We start from the raw sequence: 19,506 nt of genomic DNA, 5'->3' as shown, positions 1-19,506 counted from the left end.
AGTTTTAGTTAACTATATAATAACCACGACTGGTTGTTCAGTCACCTGTGCAGAAGGTGTTGCTTTTAAGAGTTTCTTAATCCTTTTAATTTGTGGTATAGCTAATCATTGTATTGGAACAATAACCAGTTCTCTTATTTTCAGTTATTTCACTATTTCAGTTTTTTCTTTCCTGTGCTGCATATCTTAATGGACTATGAATACACAAGAAAGGTGTAAGACATATGTATGGCCTGCAGTAGATCCACAGTGTTATGTTCTTAAGTGCAATTCAACAAGGCCATCTGGTGGTAAAGGCCAGGAAGGTCTTGACACTTGATGCTCACGCTGTGGTACAGGTTAAGTCGTTGAGTTGTGGGCGCTGTTTTTTGAAGTTACCATAAAAATAATAAAGTTAAACATTTAGCTATAATAATATTTGATTACTTTGTGTAATAAAAGTGGGACATTATTCATCTTGGAGATCATGAATGCCCAGATTAAGAGAGAGAGAGTTTTCCTTTTCTATCTGGCATCCACATTTGTCACATTGTGCCATCATGTGGTGCTTTATTGTAAGCACAGCCTCAAGTGATTGAGAACCCATTCAGGAAGCATCACAGTCCACAAGCCACCTTAGATACAGACAGATTATCTGATTGGACAACTAGGACTCCTGTGGGGTTTTTTTTTTTTCGGGGGAGGTTGTTTTGTTTTTTCCCCACTAGTGCAGACAAGCTCAGGTCAGGTACTTGATCTTGAGCAAATTGAAATATTTCATAACCAACCATTCCCAAACATTACAGTACATGTGCGCGTGCCTGCTCGCTTTCTCGTACACATGCACGCACATACAAGCACAAACCACTGTGAAGATTTGCCCCTCATCTGTATCTGAAGGCTTTATCCAACCTTGCCCCAGATTCCCCCGATTTATTATAATTCCATTTTTCCAGTCTTTCAATCTAAAGATTTGTTCCTCCTCATTTTTTAATAACGTGGCAAGCAAGGGAAGCATGTCCCTGGGAGATTATGCGGTCGTCTCTGGCGTCTCGTCTTGATTACATCAGAGGAACCTGATTTGATTTGGAAGAAACCCCCTTGTTCCAGTACGATATCTCTTTAGACCTCCCCGTTGTGCTGATTTCTTGCTCTGTCAGAGGGGATGATCTTGATGAATATGATCTAAAAGAGAGGGAGGTAGTAAGAGATTAGGTGAATGGATTATAATTTTCCAATGATGAGGAACAATAAGAAACAATAAATCCTAAGTAGATTTAGTTCTCAAGAAAACCCTGTTAGGGCAAATCAAAAGACGAGACAGGACAGAGGTATTAAATAGATACAGTAGGTCTGACCTGTTTGGCCTAAAACAAGTTCAGTTTTTTTTTATCTTGCTGTCAGGAATTTGATTGAGCCCACTTTGAGATATTTTACTGATACTTTATGATAACATGTCTCCTGGTTGTCTACCATCGATCTAATTCGTGTGAACGGGAGATCTCTTGAATGCATTTCTGGGATTTCACAACAAACTTGAATAAACTCAGTTTTGTGATCAAGGGCTGAAGGTATTTATGACCCTGTGAAACACATTTTTGGCCTCAATTTGAGTATTTATTCAAATAATTCAAACAGCACTTGATTGATCATATAACTGACCATGCAAATCAAATCAAATCAAATCACTTTTATTGTCACATCACATGTGCTGGTACATTGGTACAGCACATGTGAGTGAAATTCTTGTGTGCGAGCTTCACAAGCAACAGAGTTGTGCAAAATACAATAACGTAAACAGGCAAAATATACGAATGGCTAAATCTGAAACTAATAAATATACACTGAACAAAAATATAAACGCAACACCTTTGTTACTGCTCCCATTCCCCATGGGATGGACGTAGAGACCTAAAATTCATTCCAGATACACAATATAACCATCCCTCCCAAACAGTGGTCACAAATCAGTCCAAATGTGTGGTAGTGGGCACATCTGCTATATTGAGATAATCCATCCCACCTCACAGGTGTGCCACATCAGGATGCTGATCTGACATCATGAGTAGTGCACAGGTGTACCTCAGACTGCCCACAACAAAAGGCCACCCTGGAATGTGCAGTTTTTTGCGCTATTGGGGATCTGGGGACCCAGAACCGGTCAGTATCTGGTGTGACCACCATTTGCCTCATGCAGTGCAACACATCGTCGCATGGAGTCTATCAGATTGTCAATTGTGGCCTGTGGAATGTTGGTCCACTCCACTTCAATGGCTGTGCGAGGTTGTTGGATATTCGTGGGAACTGGTACACGCTGTCGTATACGCCGGTCAAGCACATCCCGAACATGCTCAATGGGTGACATGTCCGGTGAGTATGCTGGCCATGCAAGAACTGGGACATTCTCAGCTGCCATCTGCCCTGAACAATGTGAACCATGATTCATTTGTGAAGCGCACACCTCTCCAACGTGCCAGACGCCATCGAATGTGAGCATTTTCCCACACAAGTCTGTTACGGCGAAGAGCTGGAGTCAGGTCAAGACCCCGATGAGGACGACGGGCATGCAGTTGAGCGTCCCTGAGACGGTTTCTGACAGTTTGTGCAGAAATTGTTTGGTTGTGCAAACCAATTGTTCCAGCAGCTGTCTGGGTGGCTGGTCTCAGACGATCTTGGAGGTGAACCTGCTGGATGTGGAGGTCCTGGGCTGGTGTGGTTACACGAGGTCTGCGGTTGTGAGGCCGGTTGGATGTGCTGCCATATTCTCTGAAACGCCTGTGGAGACGGCTTATGGTTGAGAAATGAACATTCAATGCACGGGCGACAGATCTGGTTGACATTCCTGCTGTCAGCATGCCAATTGCACGCTCCCTCATTGCTTGTGGCATCTGTGGCATTTTGCTGTGAGACAAAACTGCACATTCCAGGGTGGCCTTTTGTTGTGGGCAGTCTGAGGTACACCTGTGCACTACTCATGATGTCAGATCAGCATCCTGATGTGGCACACCTTTGAGGTGGGATGGATTATCTCAATATAGCAGATGTGCCCACTACCACACATTTGGACTGATTTGTGACCACTGTTTGGGAGGGATGGTTATATTGTGTATCTGGAATGAATTTTAGGCCTCTACGTCCATCCCATGGGGAATGGGAGCAGTAACAAAGGTGTTGCGTTTATATTTTTGTTCAGTGTATGTACAATATATAATAGTATATGCAAAAATAAATAAATAAAAAAAAAATTCTGGATGTGTATACTAAATGTTTTTCTACGTGTGTGTGTGTGTGTGTGTATACACATATTTTACAAATTAAATAGAGTCAACAATAAATAAAATATATAAAAATATACAGAGTTGAGACATGTGCAAAACAGTGGCATTACTGTACAGTATGGAGTGCAAAATGTTGAAGTTCCAGTAGTGGAGGTGAGGTGTCTATGAAGTGTTCAGCAGTCTGATGGCCTGATGGAAGAAGCTGTCTCTCAGTCTGCTGGTACGGGACCGGATGCTGCAGAACCTCCTTCCTGATGGAAGTAGTCTGAACAGTTTATGGCTGGGGTGACTGGAGTCCTTGATGATCCTCCCCGCTTTCCTCAGGCACCGCTTCCTGTAGATGTGTTGGAGGGAGGGAAGCTCACCTCCAATTATCCGTTCAGAGCACCGCACTACTCGCTGGAGAGCTTTGCGGTTGTAGGCGGTGCTGTTGCCATACCAGGTGGTGATGCATCCAGTGAGGATGCTCTCAATGGCACAGTGATAGAAGGTCCTGAGGATGCGGGGGTTCATGCCGAATCTTTTCAGTCTCCTGAGAAAGAAGAGGCGCTGTTGCGCCTTCTTCACTGTTTTGTTTATGTGTACTGACCACGTAAGATCCTCAGCCAGATGTACACCAAGGAACCGGAAGCTGCTCACTCTCTCCACAGCAGCGCCGTTGATGGTGATGGGGGTGTGTACTTCTCTGCACCTCCGGAAGTCCACTATCAACTCCTTTGTCTTTGCGACGTTGAGGGTGAGATGGTTGTCTTGGCACCAGTGGGTCAGGGCGCTGACCTCCTCCCTGTAAGCCGTCTCATCACCGTTGGTGATAAGACCCACCACTGTAGTGTCGTCCGCAAACTTCACAATGATGTTGGAGTTGTTAGTGGCCGTGCAGTCGTAGGTGTAGAGTGAGTACAGGAGAGGGCTCAGTACACACCCCATGTCTTTGGACTGTGGGAGAATATCGGAGAAAACCCCACGCAGAAAAACACAGTCAGGGCTTAAACCACTGACCTTCTTCCTGTGAGATTAGAGTGCTAACCATGGTACCATCCCATAAAGATGACATTTGTAACCATTAGAACAGTTTCTGGGTTTTTCCAAGGGTAGCCCTAGTAAACTGTAGAGGCAGAGATCACTCTCACTCTCTGATACCCAATCATTTTGTTCTAGAAGCAGACCTGAAATATGACACAAACTGCTGAGTTCAGAAAAGAAAAACAAGGGTTATCCCTACTTGTGTCCAAGGGGGAAAGAGTTAAAGTTAGAACAAGATGTTGTAGACTCAAGGCCTGTTTGGCCCAAAAGAAAGTCTTTTGTATAAACAGGTAGATTTTTAGTCCTTGGGTTAAACCAGGGGTAGGGAACGTTGGTCCTCGAGAGCCGGTTTGAGATCGCACCCTGGGTCACCACACCTGAATCAAATGATTAGTTCATTACCAGGCCTCTGGAGAACTTCAAGACATGTTGAGGAGATAGTTTAACATTTAAATCAGCTGTGTTGGATCAAGGACACATCTAAAACCTGCAGGACACCGGCTCTCGAGGCCTGGAGTTCCATATTCTCTGGGTTTAACCCTAAAGAAAATAAAAAAAGGCTGTTACTCAGCCTTCCCAGTTTAAACAAGACTGGGCCAGTGAATTAAAGAGTGTGTTTTCACGCTTTGGAGATGTGGACTAGGTAAGAATATGCAATTGTGTATAGTGTCAGTGCTGGTTTGTGTAGTTTTTTCCAACCTGATCAAACCAAAAAGGTTATAACAAATCAGTTTTACTATCTTCATATCACCAGATCTCTTTTTCTCTCTCACTTCTTCTGTTGCTGTTTTCAGGCTCTTATAATTGTGGCCACACTATTAATGGAAATATGCAGTATAGCGTCGCATTGTTGAGCTCGTAAAACAGCACCGGCTAATACCTCTTTACAGTGAGGTCGTGGAGGAGGGTTGTGTGTGAAATCCATTGTGGTTAAAGACCTTTCCTACTTTCGGATTTGGAGAGGCAGTGACCGAGCCCTCGTCACCTCGTACTCGTGACCTTGTCATCGCAAGCTGTTTCCAGGCTGCTGTGCTAACTACAGGTCAACAGCAGTGCACGGCTTGAGAGATGGACAGTGTTGTGTGTTTGCATGTAGTGGAGAGAAGTGAGGACAGAGTAATTGATAATTCCAGGCTGTGTTTTAGAAGTGGGTACATGCCAAGACCCTGTGTAATTGTCCCTATATTCCCCACAGCTGAGTTGAGGCAATTTACAGTAATTCCTCAGTCTTTCTGATGAACTCGTTGACTTGACTGAGACAGTGTCTTTCATCCTACTTTGTCCTTTGTCTTTCAGCTGGGGAGCCAACCCTAAAGCCTTAACCACACTGTCTCCACTCCTGGATAGGGGGGGAATGCAGTCCCTGCTTGCCTACTCTGCCGTCTTAGCTCTGTGAGCTTTGCAGGCGCAGACCCTCATCTCCCACTGTTTATCCATGTGTCTTTGCTTTGGCTCTTGCCTTACACTATAGGGCTGATTGGGGTCTACTGCCCTGTGTCACCCACCTAAGCTCTGCTTTCACTGTAGGGCTTAGCGCCTCAGCCATCGGCTGCTTTATGAGCAGACAGCTGGGCTATTCTGTCTCAGTCTTCCTCTTCTTTTACCACTTGTGACAATGAGACCATTATTGTTTTTACCTTCTGAGCCTGTCCGTCACTGTGTGTGTGTGTGTGTGTGTGTGTGTTTGTGTTTATCAGTAGCATCAAAACCATGCAAGACACAGTCAAAAAACTTTAAAGCCATCTGGTTTGTTCAAAAGTAAGTAAATAAAGTACTTACTTAGTACTGTATACGCTAGTTGAACTCAAAACAGAGGATCTCTCAGAGGCATAACCTCTGAGTTCATGGACTTTGAAGACAATGAAGATAAATATAAATAAGGTTAGATATTATGCAGATCAATTTAATCATTTTAATCTTATTTGAATTAAAACCACTTTTAGGTTACAGAACACAAAATTCATCCTAAACAGAAACGATTTAGGAGTTTTTGAATATTCCAATTTTTTATTTGTTTTTAAATACAAAATGGAGCTTTAAATGATGATTTCATTTATTAAAGGAAAAAAGTTATCCAAACCTTCCCTCTCAAATAATCAAGTTCCTCACCCTGTCGCTAGTATTAATAATTTTCAGTCCGTCTTCCTGAAGTCTACAACCTATGGGCATTAACAAATACTGTGTTTCTTCCCTTGACATGCAACAAAAGAATTTCTCGTGTAAAGGAAATGACATCTTCTTCAGTTCACGAAACTGATTTGTCGACTGGAACTCCATAATATGAATATCCTGTTCCACCACATACAGATTTCTGACCCAGCTTTCTGAATGTGGCGACAGAAATTGAGATTCATCACATCAGGCACATTTTGTCCAATCTTTTTTGTCCAGTTTTTGGTGAGCCTTTGTGAATTGTAGCTTTAGTTTCCTGTTGACACTCCTGTTGGAGCGGCCCTCGATGTGGTCTTCTGCTACTATTACTGTTACCCTGCTTCAGCACGAAGCTGTCCAGCTATTCTCCTCTGACCTCTGGCATCAATAAGGCATAGTCACCCAGAGAACTGCCTCTCACTGGGTATTTTCTTCTTTTTTTTTTTTTTTGCTTTTCTTTTTTAGACCATTCTCTAGAGATGGTTGTGTGGGAAAATCCCAGTAGATCAGCCATTTCTGAAATTCTCAGACCAGCCTGTCTGGCACCAACAACCACACCACATTCAAAGTCACTTAAATGACCTGTCTTCCTCTCGTCCCCATTCTGATGCTTGGTTTGTCTTCACTAGGTCGTCGTACCCATGTCTAAATGCTTAAATGTTGCTGTGATTGACTGATTAGATATTTGGTTTAACATTCAACCGAACATGTGTACCTACTTGTAACATTTATTTTTTAGTTTTTGTATTCTCTCATCCTTCCGTAATTCAGGCTTTAAATCAAGCTTGAGTTGGTGTTTAAACTTCAGTATTTAATGTTAATTCAAAGCACTACTGTCTCGGGTTTATTGAGCCCATATGCTCTGGATGCAGTATTCAATTTAACCTTGGCTGTACCAAGCAGCTTTTGTGTTGCTACAGAATTTCCACTGGCAATGCAAATGCAAGAAAAAAGCCCTTGAAGGTTTTTAGTTACTGGGGAGCTCCCAAGTTTGTAGGGAATCCACAAAACTGTTTGGTTCAAAACTGTCTTCAGTTCCTCCCTATCTTCTTTCTGTCCTCCATCTTTCCCTACCCTATTCCTATCCTCTTCCTCCTTCCCTCCTCCTTCTTCTCTTCGCCGTCCTCTTCAGCCGTCCAGCTAAACTTAGAAGTGACAACAGTTGCAGGGTGACAGCAAGGGCTAAATAAGACCAGAACAATAGCTTCTCCCCCTCTGCGCTTCGTCTCACCCCCTCATCTTCCCCTTTAATAGACTGCCATTGTTCTCTCCCTCCACTGTTGCTCTTTCAGGGAGTTTGTTAGCTATGCTAATGAAGGTTGGGCTTGTGTGGGTTTAGCGAGTGGGGATTTGATGCTCTTTAACTGGGCACTTTTAGAAAGGAGAGGCGATCATAAGTGTGGCTGGGCAGCTATTCACCGCCAGTCAAATGTCACAGGCGTGTTGATGTGACACAGCAGAGCAAGTACGTAAGAGATCTGTTACATTTCCTAAGCACTTGCTTCTAATTAATATCTGTGCACTGAAAGTGTCACAAAACAAATAAATAAAGGATGTATAAACAAATAAAAAGGGAGTATTATGGAAGAATATGTACCACTCATCCTCTAATGTACATTATACTGTATTCATCACCAGTCCTTGCAGAAAAAAAAAGAGTCACGTAAGACAAGATGCAGAGACTACAGTTAAGTATAGTGCAGTCAGTCATCCAATCAGTCAGTAAGTCTGTAAATAGCCTGGCCGATGGCTCCTTTGAGCTTTCCTCTAAGAGGAATTCTCTTTCTCCTTGGTGTATTAATAGTGCCTGTGCATTGTTTCCTACAGCAGCACTGCTGCAATCAAAGGAAGTTGGCCTGCCAAGTATACAGATATTTTCCTTTGTCCCTATGTTTAGCAGGCATGTAAGAGTCAGATATGTGTGTGTGAGAGACTCTGCCTGGATGAAGGTGCTGTGTGGCTGCAGAAGCAAGTGCATGCATGCTGATGGGATTATGTTAGGATGTCTGTTTATTTATGTGTGTTATCATACATGTACGATGAGACATCCTGGAATGATTTGTGTTTGTCAGTTTGAGTGTGACACACAAACTCTGTGACCTTTTATTCGAGAATTCAGGTGCATTAAATGATTGTTGGGGTATTTCTGTTAGATGGACCACATTAATACATTTTACAACATGCTGTATTGGTCCACAGGTATGCGTTATAAACGAAGGAGATTGGGTACAGTGTGCATGGTCATTTAAAGTTTTGTTTTCACATTTCATCTAACGTTCTTTGAGCTTTTCTGAATGGCTTTTAAGTGCTTTTTCTTGAAAATGAGATATTGGAGCCAACATTTCAATAAAGTAATTAGGTTTATTTGAATGGAAACCATTACATGCTAATGTTCTCTGTGGCCCTTTATTCATTTTAGTTGAGAGTGTCCAATCGAAATATGATTGTCTGATATTTTAAATGTCACAAGATTGAAGTCAGTAGTTCAAGACCGGTGTCTTTGCAGTAAATTCATTAAGTGTTCAGACATTTTCACTTTTTCCCCCAATTATTTTGTTAATTCAAAGGTAAATTAATAAAATTGCCACTTTTTGCCCCCCAATCTTTTCTCAAAAGTCAAACCTGTCATTTATAAAAATATTTGGACAATTTATCACAGCACCGGCAAATTTTGTCCATTTTGGCACATCCTATTTTTCTTCCTTTTTGTTAATTATCGGGAACTTTACTGGAATTTGCTAAATCTCACTTCATGTCGGGTAAATAAATCAACTCCAAGAAACTTGCTATAAATATTTAAAGAAGATGTGGCAAAACAGACTATTTCTAAATTCTGCAACCTCAGTAACTCTGAAATGGAAGTTTAAAACTAACTCTCTAAGCTTTTGGACAAAATAAATAACTAAAAAATAAGGACTGGTCAAAGTCTTGAGCAGTCAGTCGAACATATCTTTGGAAATCCTTTGCAAATATGGGCAAAACCTGCTGGAAAGACCACCATCCCACTAGTGCTTCCTTTTAAAAGGTCTTTATGATAGAGTAGCTACAAAGAAACCTCCTTTGAGTCAAAATCTTACGACACTGGGAGTTTTCCAAATGGCATTTAACAGCTCTGAAGGCACGAGGGAAGGGATTCTTTGGTCTCATTCAACAAAAAACTCTACTCGTTGAGCACAACTCCGAGCACTATGTCTACCACGTACACCATCCACTAAATACCCATGCATACCCTGTCATACCCCTGCAGGCATTAAAATACTCGGGTTAATCATCCCCCATTGCACACACGCACATTAAATGTAAGACATGTGCGGTTATATCCTAAGTGAAGCTGGTTGGTCGTCCAGTGGCCAAGTGGTGGCGTTGAGGCATCATCAGTCACTTGGAGTCTGTCAGTGACTCACCAAGGGCACAATGGAATTAGTGAGATTCTCTGCAATGTGACAGCTTGCTCTGGCTAAATGGTGTAATAATCTACCCCTCCTCTCGCAAACCTCCAGCAGCACATGCACTCGTACACACACTCATTCACGCACCCCCCCACCCCCAATTTGCCCTCCCCATACCAACTGGCACAGATAACATTGTCTTAAGCTATAAAAAAAGATTTTTTCTCCTGCCTCCATTGCGGTAATTATTGAATTAATGCAGATGGAGAGAGACATCTGCATGTTAAAGTGTTGGCCTCTCTCTTATGCACAGCAGATGTTCCCCTGTCATTTACTCAAATTATGCTGCTTAGATACAGAAGAGAGAGAGAGGGAGCGAAAGAGAGGATACAGGAGGGAGGGACAGAGTGACAGAGAAAGTTGCTCGACATTGTCTTACAGTCCTCCAAGTGTCAGCTACCGAATTCATGTTGGATCTGTCCTTCAAGTAAAACGCCTACTTCTCTCACTCAGGCAGTCCTCACAAAATATTTGCTACTTCTTTTATTATAAGTTGTGGCACCGTAAATTGAGCAGGATTCACACCTACAATTTATGTAAAAGGAATTTAGAGAAAAACACTTGATTTTAAACTAAAATCCATCAAATCTAAACACGTTTAGGAGTTACGTACGACTATAATAGCTATTAAATGCACGCTATATTGATGTCAATATTCACTTTGATAGCTTCACCCAGCAGTTGACCTCTTGACCCTTGCAGTAAAGATGAAACCGAAAGGACAAGATCCTTTTAAGATTATGAGTCGATTATTTGAAGCGACGGCGAGACATAGAAAGAGACTGTGTATTAGCGTGTGTCCATATGTGTGTATGGGTGTGTGTCCCTGATGACAGATAACCAGGGGACCTTCTCCTTGGGATTATATTCCAGGTTGGTTTGGCCTCATCTCTCTGGATTATGTTGATAAAAACATTCTTGTATTATATTTTCTGTGCTTATTTTATTAATACTCTCAGGCAGTTCCCAGAAAAAGCTCCGTCCCACGCCTGCTTTAATGTAATCTTCTTCCACTTGAGCTTTTAAAATGTTTTTGGGGGGGGTTAGCTGTCTTTGTAATACCTATTCTCTCCCACTCTTGAGGTTATATTTACCCCTTGCTGCATCATTGCGCACTGTAAATGACAAAATTATTATAAATATTTGGAATCGGGAAGTCCCTGACTGGGCTAAAGCTTTAGAAAGTTTCTCCTTAAACACAAGTTATTTTAGGATATCTTATTGTTGTTCTGTAATGATAAGATTTAGCTGCTTTTAACAGTCAAACATTTCAGATGACACGTGTAATAGAAAAAGCAAAGCATTTCTATTACATTTTTTGAGAATGTGAAATCAGTTTTCAGCATTTCAGCTTGAAAAATCAAACAATTCCCAAATTATCAAAATTACTTGACAGTTTGTTTTTTATTCCAGTTCACCTTGTGTAGCTCTTCCATTCATTGGTGCACAGCATGTGACGCTTTTTAAAAAATTATTATTATTCCTACTCACAAATGTAGCTAAATAGCAAAATGCTGCCATCCAGGCTTAGAGAAGTAGGATGTTACTTTTCCCAAATGGGCTTTGGAGATGTACATCATGAAATAGGTGCAGCCTGTAAATTGTATTCACCCTCATCTTCAACTTGAGGCAGCTGCTCAGTAGCGCACAAACATAACCGAAATGCATTATAAAGGTGGTGTTTAGACATTTTAAACGCATGAGTCAGATTTCCAATTAGCAGGCAGTGCACTGAAAACAGACCTCATCGTGTGAATTTAAGCTGTTTTCTCTGCTTGTGCATTATTTCCTGCAGTTTGTGGCACTGAAAGAGGTTTTGACCATAAGTTAAAAAAAAAAGTCAGGAACTTACATCATTTTCCAGTATGTTTAAAAATCATCAGATAACAGGATATCAACCCTTTTTGGGTTTTTTTTTTTCACTTTTTTCCACAATTTTCTTTGTAATTGCTTTGATCCATTTTTCACTTTATTAGCTTTTTTTTTTTTTTAATATACATCCATGATTGACTGGATGATGGTGATTTAAACCTAATGGACCTCATTAGGTCTTGTAGAAATGTTTTCGTGCTTTTCCCTCTGTGCCTTACTTTGGCGAACTACATACTAGTGTTAGTGTTTTAGCTTTGAGTGCTACAGTGTAATTTTCTTGTGCTGGTTTGCCTGCAGTGCACATCCAATAAGTAATATGCAATCAGACCTGCATGAGGCTGACTGACCAGTCATTGATCTCAGCCCAGATCAGTGATACATCAGTGTTTTTTATATCAACCCTTGTCTGAATGTTGAGTGACTATCAATTTTTTGGGGGGTTTGTTTTTATATCACTGGGGTTTTGAGGGTCAATCCTAAATACATGCTTTTGGAAATTGACTTTCTTGGGGTTTGGGAAACTGCAGTGCCTCCAAAAGTTGTGTTTTGCAAGTTCTACAAGGTCACATTAGTTTTTTTTGTGATCTACTTGCAAATACACAGTGGACTGTGCTTGCTCTCACATGTTCTCATGGAAGTTTTACTTTATTTTCCCGAGAAGCATTCTATGAATCAGCCCATCCACACACACGTATACGCGTACTCGAAGCCCCTACCTCTTTTCAAAACCCAGCAATCCAATGGAGTCTGTAAAACTTCTGTTCTCAAACCAAAAGCCTTAAAGCCAACAGATGCCTTTTCGTTATCATTGCCAGTTATCACTCTTAGCTTCCTCTGATAAGACTTTACTTTCTGACCCACATGTTAAGGAGTTCAATTTATCAGATGCACCAGAAGCGCGGATGGGGAGGTGGAGGGATGAGCGAGTCTCAAAAATACCCAGAGGCTTGAGAGATGAGACGTAATATGCCTTTTTTTCCCTGCCAGGCTGGTGGTGTTTCTGAAGCGGCGTTAGTACAGTAAGGAGCTCAGCATCTAAAGAGGCTTTGGTACATGCGGAAAGATGGGACATATTACAGCGAGGCTAGAAGCCTGCTTGATTAATGGGCCAGGATAATCACCTCATCAAATCACTCTCACTTATTAAATCTTGTTTAATATCGTAATGAGGGCCCTCCCGAGCAGCTTTGGCAAATTCCCCTCTCTCCCCGACTCTCCACTGCTCTTGCTTTTCCACTTCTGCCTTTCCGTTTCAGCAGGAAGGCTGCCGGTGCCAAGTTCCCCTCTGTCCTTGTCTGTCTCGCTTCCTTTTGTTGTCTTAACTTCCCTTTTCTCTGTCTTCACCTTTGCTCTGCTCCTTAATATACAGAAAACTGAACCTTTAATTTGCTGCTGTAGCTTTCGAGACTGTGCAGTTACAATACATCATCTCTAAAGCTGGAATTGTTGTATCCACAGCCTCAGTCTATTCACCTAATCTCCCTTATTTATGATGGATGATGTGCTAGATTGTATGATCATAAATCAAAGTATGTGTGGGTCAGGACCTGATTGAAGAGTGATGCTACTTCCCAAGGCTTTGGTACACTGGAGTTTATGGAAACACTTCAGGTGAGGTAATATCTCACCTGTCTCCTTCCGCATGATTTGTGATCTATATCTGTAGTATCACGGCATTCCTGAGGTTACTTCTACGTGTGCATAATGTGTGTGAGGTTTCTGGAATGGGCTGGCATCTCCTTCACTTGACCTCCGAGCGAGACGATGTGCCTCAGAAGAAAACAACATGCCATTGTCTTATTTATGGTGTTCCATGTGTCACTGTGCAATCTTGGTCGCACAGCTGTCACTTTGCAATTCTTCCAAGGAAATAAAAATATTTCTCCTTCCCTCTTTTGCCCGCTCTCTCTTGTCTCTCTTGCGAATTATATATGCCTTTCAATATTCATCCCCCTTCCACTAACTTCATCTCAAAGTTGTATTCTGGTTTGTCGTCTCGGAAGGCTGGCAGGCAACAACTGGCTCAAGGTGACCAGTTCAGGCTTGGGATAGAGGTTAGGGCTGCATCTTCTCCCTAAGTGCCTTCCATTTTTTGCCTTTATTGTTGGGGAGCAGCTGTTGTGTACCTGGACCCCATGAGTGGCGCCTATGCTGGGTATCTTGGCAGCCAAGCTCCCTAGCTTTGGATACCAGAGTGAATCAATTCTTAAAGATGACTGTCTGCGTGCCGTGTCACATGGACAGGCCCAGAGTGAAGGGCTTAGGGGGCTCTGGAGCTGGAATGCTCTTTGATGGAGGGGCTGGAGAATGAGGAGGGAGGGGAGGAAAGGAAAATATGGAAGGGTATGGTCCTATTGTTGTGCCAAGGAATGCCCTTGACGGAGATAGAGGGGTATTGTTTTAATGTCCATGAACTCTTTTGGACATGGAAACCTAAAGGTGAAGGAACTGCAAGGGTGATGAACATCATAGCATCTTTGCTGATTTCATACATGCCTGGAGAAGTTCAGCTGTCAGATCCTGCTTTTTGCTCTTAACTACGTGCTGAAAGTTTCTCTGGGATGTGGCATGTGCTAGCAGCTTAGCATCAAGCAGCCATGTGAACGTGTAAAGGTTGGCCAATTATTTGGGGGCTGATATCGCCCCTCTGCCATAATACCCACAGAACCAAACTCATCCTAAGCAGCGACTGACAACAGCTGACCAGGACCTTGGTGATCTACCTGGCTCATAAGACTAACCTGTCTAAAGTCTGCTCAGAAACCTGAGAAAGTGAAGACTATAAAGGATGATAAAAACACATTGCCACATAGCCTGACCTCCCTCCCTCCCACACTCTATCTCTTTTTCCTTCTTCTTATCCTCCTTTGGAAAACAATACCATTCGGACCGCCCCCTCCCTACCTTTCTACCTTGGAAAAAGCAGGTTTATTAATAGTTCATAGCAAGGTGCTTGGGGCAAACTGCACTAGAAGGTTAAGGATGAGGTGAGTTTGCAGTCGGTGCTCAGCAGCCATAGCAGCAGCAGTAGCGGTAGCAGTTTCTTTTTTGGAGAAAGAACCTCATGGTCATCCCGTGTCCGTATCCATTTCATGACAAATGAAATACCACAGGCCCTCGCCAGAAACAATGGCTTGTTTGGCTGGCTGGAGGCTGTGGTTGTGGAACGGTGTGTGTGTGTGTGTGTGTGGTGGCGGTTGGGGGTAGCGGGGATGGGTGAAGGGGGGATTGGAATAAGATTGGCTTCCAACCCTTGCAGCTGTCCCGGTTGTCACTCCTTGTCTTAAGGCTCACTCCTGGCTCAACGCTCCAGCCCATGGATCAAGGGGATGTGTGTGTGTGTGTGTGTGTGTGTATGTGCATGCATCCCGAACCCCAAGAGATACTGCATGTCGATTCTCGGTACTGAAAAATGGCTCCAGACACAAAAGGCAAGTTGTACGGTGTTAAGACCCCTTCGGTATGGAGCAGACCCCAGGCATGAGGTCATCAGCCTTGCTTTAGCAGCCTTTGTCCTACTGCTTGATTGACAGGAGGGGTGGCTATCAAAGACAATTGTGGGATCAGTTACAGCTATGGGTGTCGCTCAAGATACAGCAGATCTCAAGTCAAAACACTTGTGAATGTAGTTTAGAAACGTAAAACTAGAACCACGTAGACTGTGTGCAAATGCGCTGCGATGTTCAATCATGATAATGGTTTCGCACCTCAGCCCTGGTGGGCTCACCTTAATGTCAATTATAACGTCTGTGAATCTTTTAATCTGCGTTGATAACAGGTGATGAACTTTAATACGCAGCTAAAATTCCATAAGCAAGCCTATGTGTGCATTACAAAGAATAAGACAAATTTCCCCCCCACCCTTTATCGCTCTCTCTCTCTCTCTCTCTCTCTCTCTCTCTGCCTCTCTCTCTCTCTCTCTCTCACCCTTATGTCTCAGAGATTAGCCTTTGCTCAAACACCTCCTGTTCATCTAAGTAATTAAAACATTAGAATTACTGGATTATAAACTGCTTTCCATTTAATCCAGCACTCGATGCTCCCATCATCTTGCCAAATGGGTCAAAAGGAAATATAATGGGGCTCTGTGATTTCTGTTTCAGGGATCTGGAAGAGGCAAAGGATGCCAATAATGGCTATTAAAAGAGATGTGTGTTTGTGTGTGTGTATGAGGGAGTGATGGAGAGAGAGAGAGAGAGAGAGAGAGAGAGCGAGAGATCCCAGACTGGCTTTGCCCCGAGTGCCATCTGTCTTGGACCCACTAGACCCAGTTTAGCCTGGAAGAAGCCAAACCAGTTCAGCTTCTATCTCTGCCCCCAATGCACAGTTATGTACACACAAACACGTTCCCTGTGAACGTATCTTCTTTAAGTGATTAAAGAGCTTCTTAATGAAGAAAAACATCTAAAAGGGAGTCTTTCAGCATTATTTGAGAACTCTACCAAGGCTGGGTGTTTGTGTGTGCGTGCTTCATAAAACCTGTTAACAGGTGTTTGCCCTTGGGACACCCACCTCATCCTCACGGCCTTAGTGGGTGTCTTCAGTGGGCTGATATGTTTTATATATAAAAATTTCTTTCTTTTTCTTTTCAACTGGCTACTTTTAGCACATGTTCTCACATGTGCACACATTCACAAACATTCACTTTTCTTTCAGTTTTCAGGGAAGTCCCTCCCTTCTCACTTCGCCCCCTGTGACATTTCTTGGCAGCTAAAATGAAGGGGTGCTGCGGGGATTCACAGTTGCTGTCTTCTCACCTACACTGTCTATACTAATTTGGATGATCAGTATGTGCTTGGCATGTTTTCTGTTCGTGCGTGTCTCTGAGTTTACATCCCATATCTTTGTGCAGCCTTTTTATTTATTTATTTTTATTCTGTGGTTATGGAAGCACGCGCGTAGTCTCCTCCGCAGCATGTTTTCTGTCGGTGTGTGTGTGTGTTTTGTGCACTCGTTCTTGATGGTTTGTGTTTGTGCTCCTCGCAACAAGAGGTCCAAGTTGACACAGTGACAGTTCCTCGCAGAGCGACAGTGGGGCCCTGCCATCCAACAACAGAGGCTTTGTTGCCTTGCTCCTCTTGGCTTGTTACGGACTTCCTTCTTTCTCTCTTTCTGTCGCTTTCTCTCCCTTTTTTATTGAGCCCATTTTCTTGTCTGAAGTCTTAATTTGGGGCGCTGGCCAGTGGGGAGAGGGAAGAGAGGGTAACCGAGGGAGGGAAGAACAGGGGGAGAAAGAGAGAGAGAGAGAGGAGAGGAAGTGCAGAGTGGTGATAGCTGCAGATGGACGGCACTTTGTTCCTTCTTTCCCAGGCTCCTCTCTTGAGCCTCCGAGGCTCCAGTTGCGTTCAAGCCTTCCAGGGAGAGAGAGAAAGAGAGGGAGACTGGGAGGAAAAAGAGGCCACAATGAGCTGCCCAACTGGAATCTTCCAATTGCACAAACGAATTTGCACACATGGAGGAAAAATGAAAGCAGAAGAATTGAAGAAATAAGTGAATGAAGAATAAACAGAAGCGCGCAAATAGGGACAAGATGGGACATGCTTAAAAAAAATCAGTGAGTCTAAACTGTGCATACTAACCACTAGGTGTCCCCATCACTGGTGCCAAAATGTGGGCAGCCCAGAGTTAATCCCATGATTCTGCCAGTGGCTCTGGAGCAGATCGGTGTGCTGCTCCATCGACAATAGCTGAAATCCAGTGTTAAATCACCAACACATGCAGAATGAATCCATCAATCTGTGCACTGCGGAAATCGCTTTTCATGGTTTCAGATTAAACCCGAATCATTTTTTCTGTTTAATTATAGGTCCAATAATCAAATAAAAGCACAGATGAGCAAGAAAAGGTGATGCACAAATGCGGGCAAATGTCCATTATCTGTATAAGGACGGAATTATTCTACGATTCAGGCTTTTAGCCCGCAGTCATTTTGCAGGAGTAGGTGTCAAAATGTTTCAAAGAGTGGACAGCTCATTTGGTCATTAGTAGGAGGATTGCACAGAGAAGAAATCGAAATGAAATCCTAAGTCCTTGTGTTTCTTCATCACAAAGGTTCCCCAGTACGGGGAATTACGTCAGCTCTTGTGTGTGGTAATATTTACTAAAAGTTCTTCTATTTGTTGTTGGGTCGGCGTGCTGTAAATCCCTCGCTGCCACAGAGCTGTAAAACACACTTTTAGACTAAATGCATGATGAAAGCTTAAAGGAAGCCTTTCCAGCTTAAAACAACACTCTTAACTAAATGGAAAATGTTCTTGAACCTGAGTGTGTGTGATAACAAGTGATCACGAAGGGAGGAGGGACTTGGATAGGGACCTTGGGGACCATGTCAACGTTTTGTGTGCCAGAGCAGGGACAAACATTGGACAAACATTGGGAAAGGCTGGCAGCCTTTGAGATAGTGGGCCGTTGATCTAAGACTGAGGAGCTAAAGTCCACTATCTCCTGTGTGATACGGCAGCCAAGGTCTTTCTGACACACAGAACAAACATGGATACCTGAAGACAATGACCTTTGAACCCTCAGCAGGGTCAGTGGAAAAAACAGGAAGCAGGGAAAGTGACTCTAGTGACTTCCTCTCTGCAGGCCAAGAATGAATCAGGTGGAATGATTGTAAGTACACGGGTCACTGTACATAAACCATGCGCGCACACATACACACACAGGTGCACACACAATGTTCAAGAGTAGGAAGCACAGATGTGGTGTGTGTGCATGTGCCTGCTTGCGAGCTTGTGTGTGTGCGCGGAGGAGGAAGCGAGAGAGTGAGTCTTCAGATGTAGCGACAGATGGTATTTGATTACAGAGCAGACGGTCGGTGTTGTACAAAGATGCTGTCTCAGCCCAACCTAAGGAGCTGTAGCCTCCGGTTAAGGCGAGCGCAGGGAGGCAGGCAGAGGACGAGAGGGAAAAAAAGAACACGAGAGAGAGGGAGAGAGAAAAGAATAAAAGCAAGCAAGCAAGAAAGACACAAAAGAAGCAACTCCAAAAATGAGCATCAAAGCAAAAAGAGTGAAAAGCAGTCAGGCAAGAACAAAGGAAGAAAAGGAACAGCAACGGGCAGGCGTGGTGGAGAGTACAACCGAGGTCACCATAAGAAAAAAGCAAAATGATACAGAGAGAGCGAACCGTGCCTTTAAAAAAAAAAGAAAAGAAATAGTCCCACGTTCTTCGTAAGTGATTCCTAAACTCACAAACACATATTTTTAGAAAACTAACAAATAGGGAAAATATAACGGGATGAGTCATGCATCTTCTTGTAAAATGATTTTTTAATCAGCGTCTCTTTTTTGTGGCCAAACATTATTGTAATTTGAAGAAACACGCACACACGCACATAATTTATTGGTTAAAACTGCAACGATTACATGGATAATTGCTCAATGGACAAATAATGAACATTAATGATGACACATTTTTGAATAAAAACATATACAATGCGTCTCATCTTCATTTCTTTTGGATTGTTAGCCGATCAATAGAAACGCAACTGCTTCACAGCATTTCTCACTACTAAAAAAAGCGTGACAGAGACAATAACCACAGATTAATAATGAAAACGACGACTCCTCAGCTTCAGTTGTGAATTCACTTTCAAGAGGTTTGTCTCTTTGCTCGGTCCTCAGACTGTTTTCTAAACATTTATAATCCCCCTTTTCCCACTTTACAAAGTCTTTCATAAATCCTTTAATTATTTCCTGCAACCCTTTTTTCTAATGAGGAGAATACTTCACTGTGTGTGTGCGCCCGTGCTC

The 19,506-nt window shown here is 42.8% G+C and overlaps 1 protein-coding gene across 5 annotated transcripts in view; it reads right to left on the bottom strand.

The window, feature by feature from the left end:
- Nucleotides 1-569: 569 nt before the first annotated feature.
- The window catches only part of LOC113037383 (prospero homeobox protein 1), a 53,806-nt gene continuing 34,869 nt past the window's right edge, over nucleotides 570-19,506 (bottom strand). For all 5 annotated transcript variants that reach the window (XM_026194387.2, XM_080289708.1, XM_026194392.2 and 2 more), the window contains one exon: nucleotides 570-1,164. In XM_026194387.2, the coding sequence (XP_026050172.2) occupies nucleotides 1,041-1,164 (124 nt within the window). In that variant the 3' untranslated portion in view covers nucleotides 570-1,040. The remainder of the gene's footprint in view (nucleotides 1,165-19,506) is intronic.

Source organism: Astatotilapia calliptera, chromosome 15, assembly GCF_964374335.1.
Source record: "Astatotilapia calliptera chromosome 15, fAstCal68.1, whole genome shotgun sequence".
NCBI classification, from domain to species: domain Eukaryota; kingdom Metazoa; phylum Chordata; class Actinopteri; order Cichliformes; family Cichlidae; genus Astatotilapia; species Astatotilapia calliptera.
This window is presented reverse-complemented; position numbering and strand designations above follow the sequence as displayed.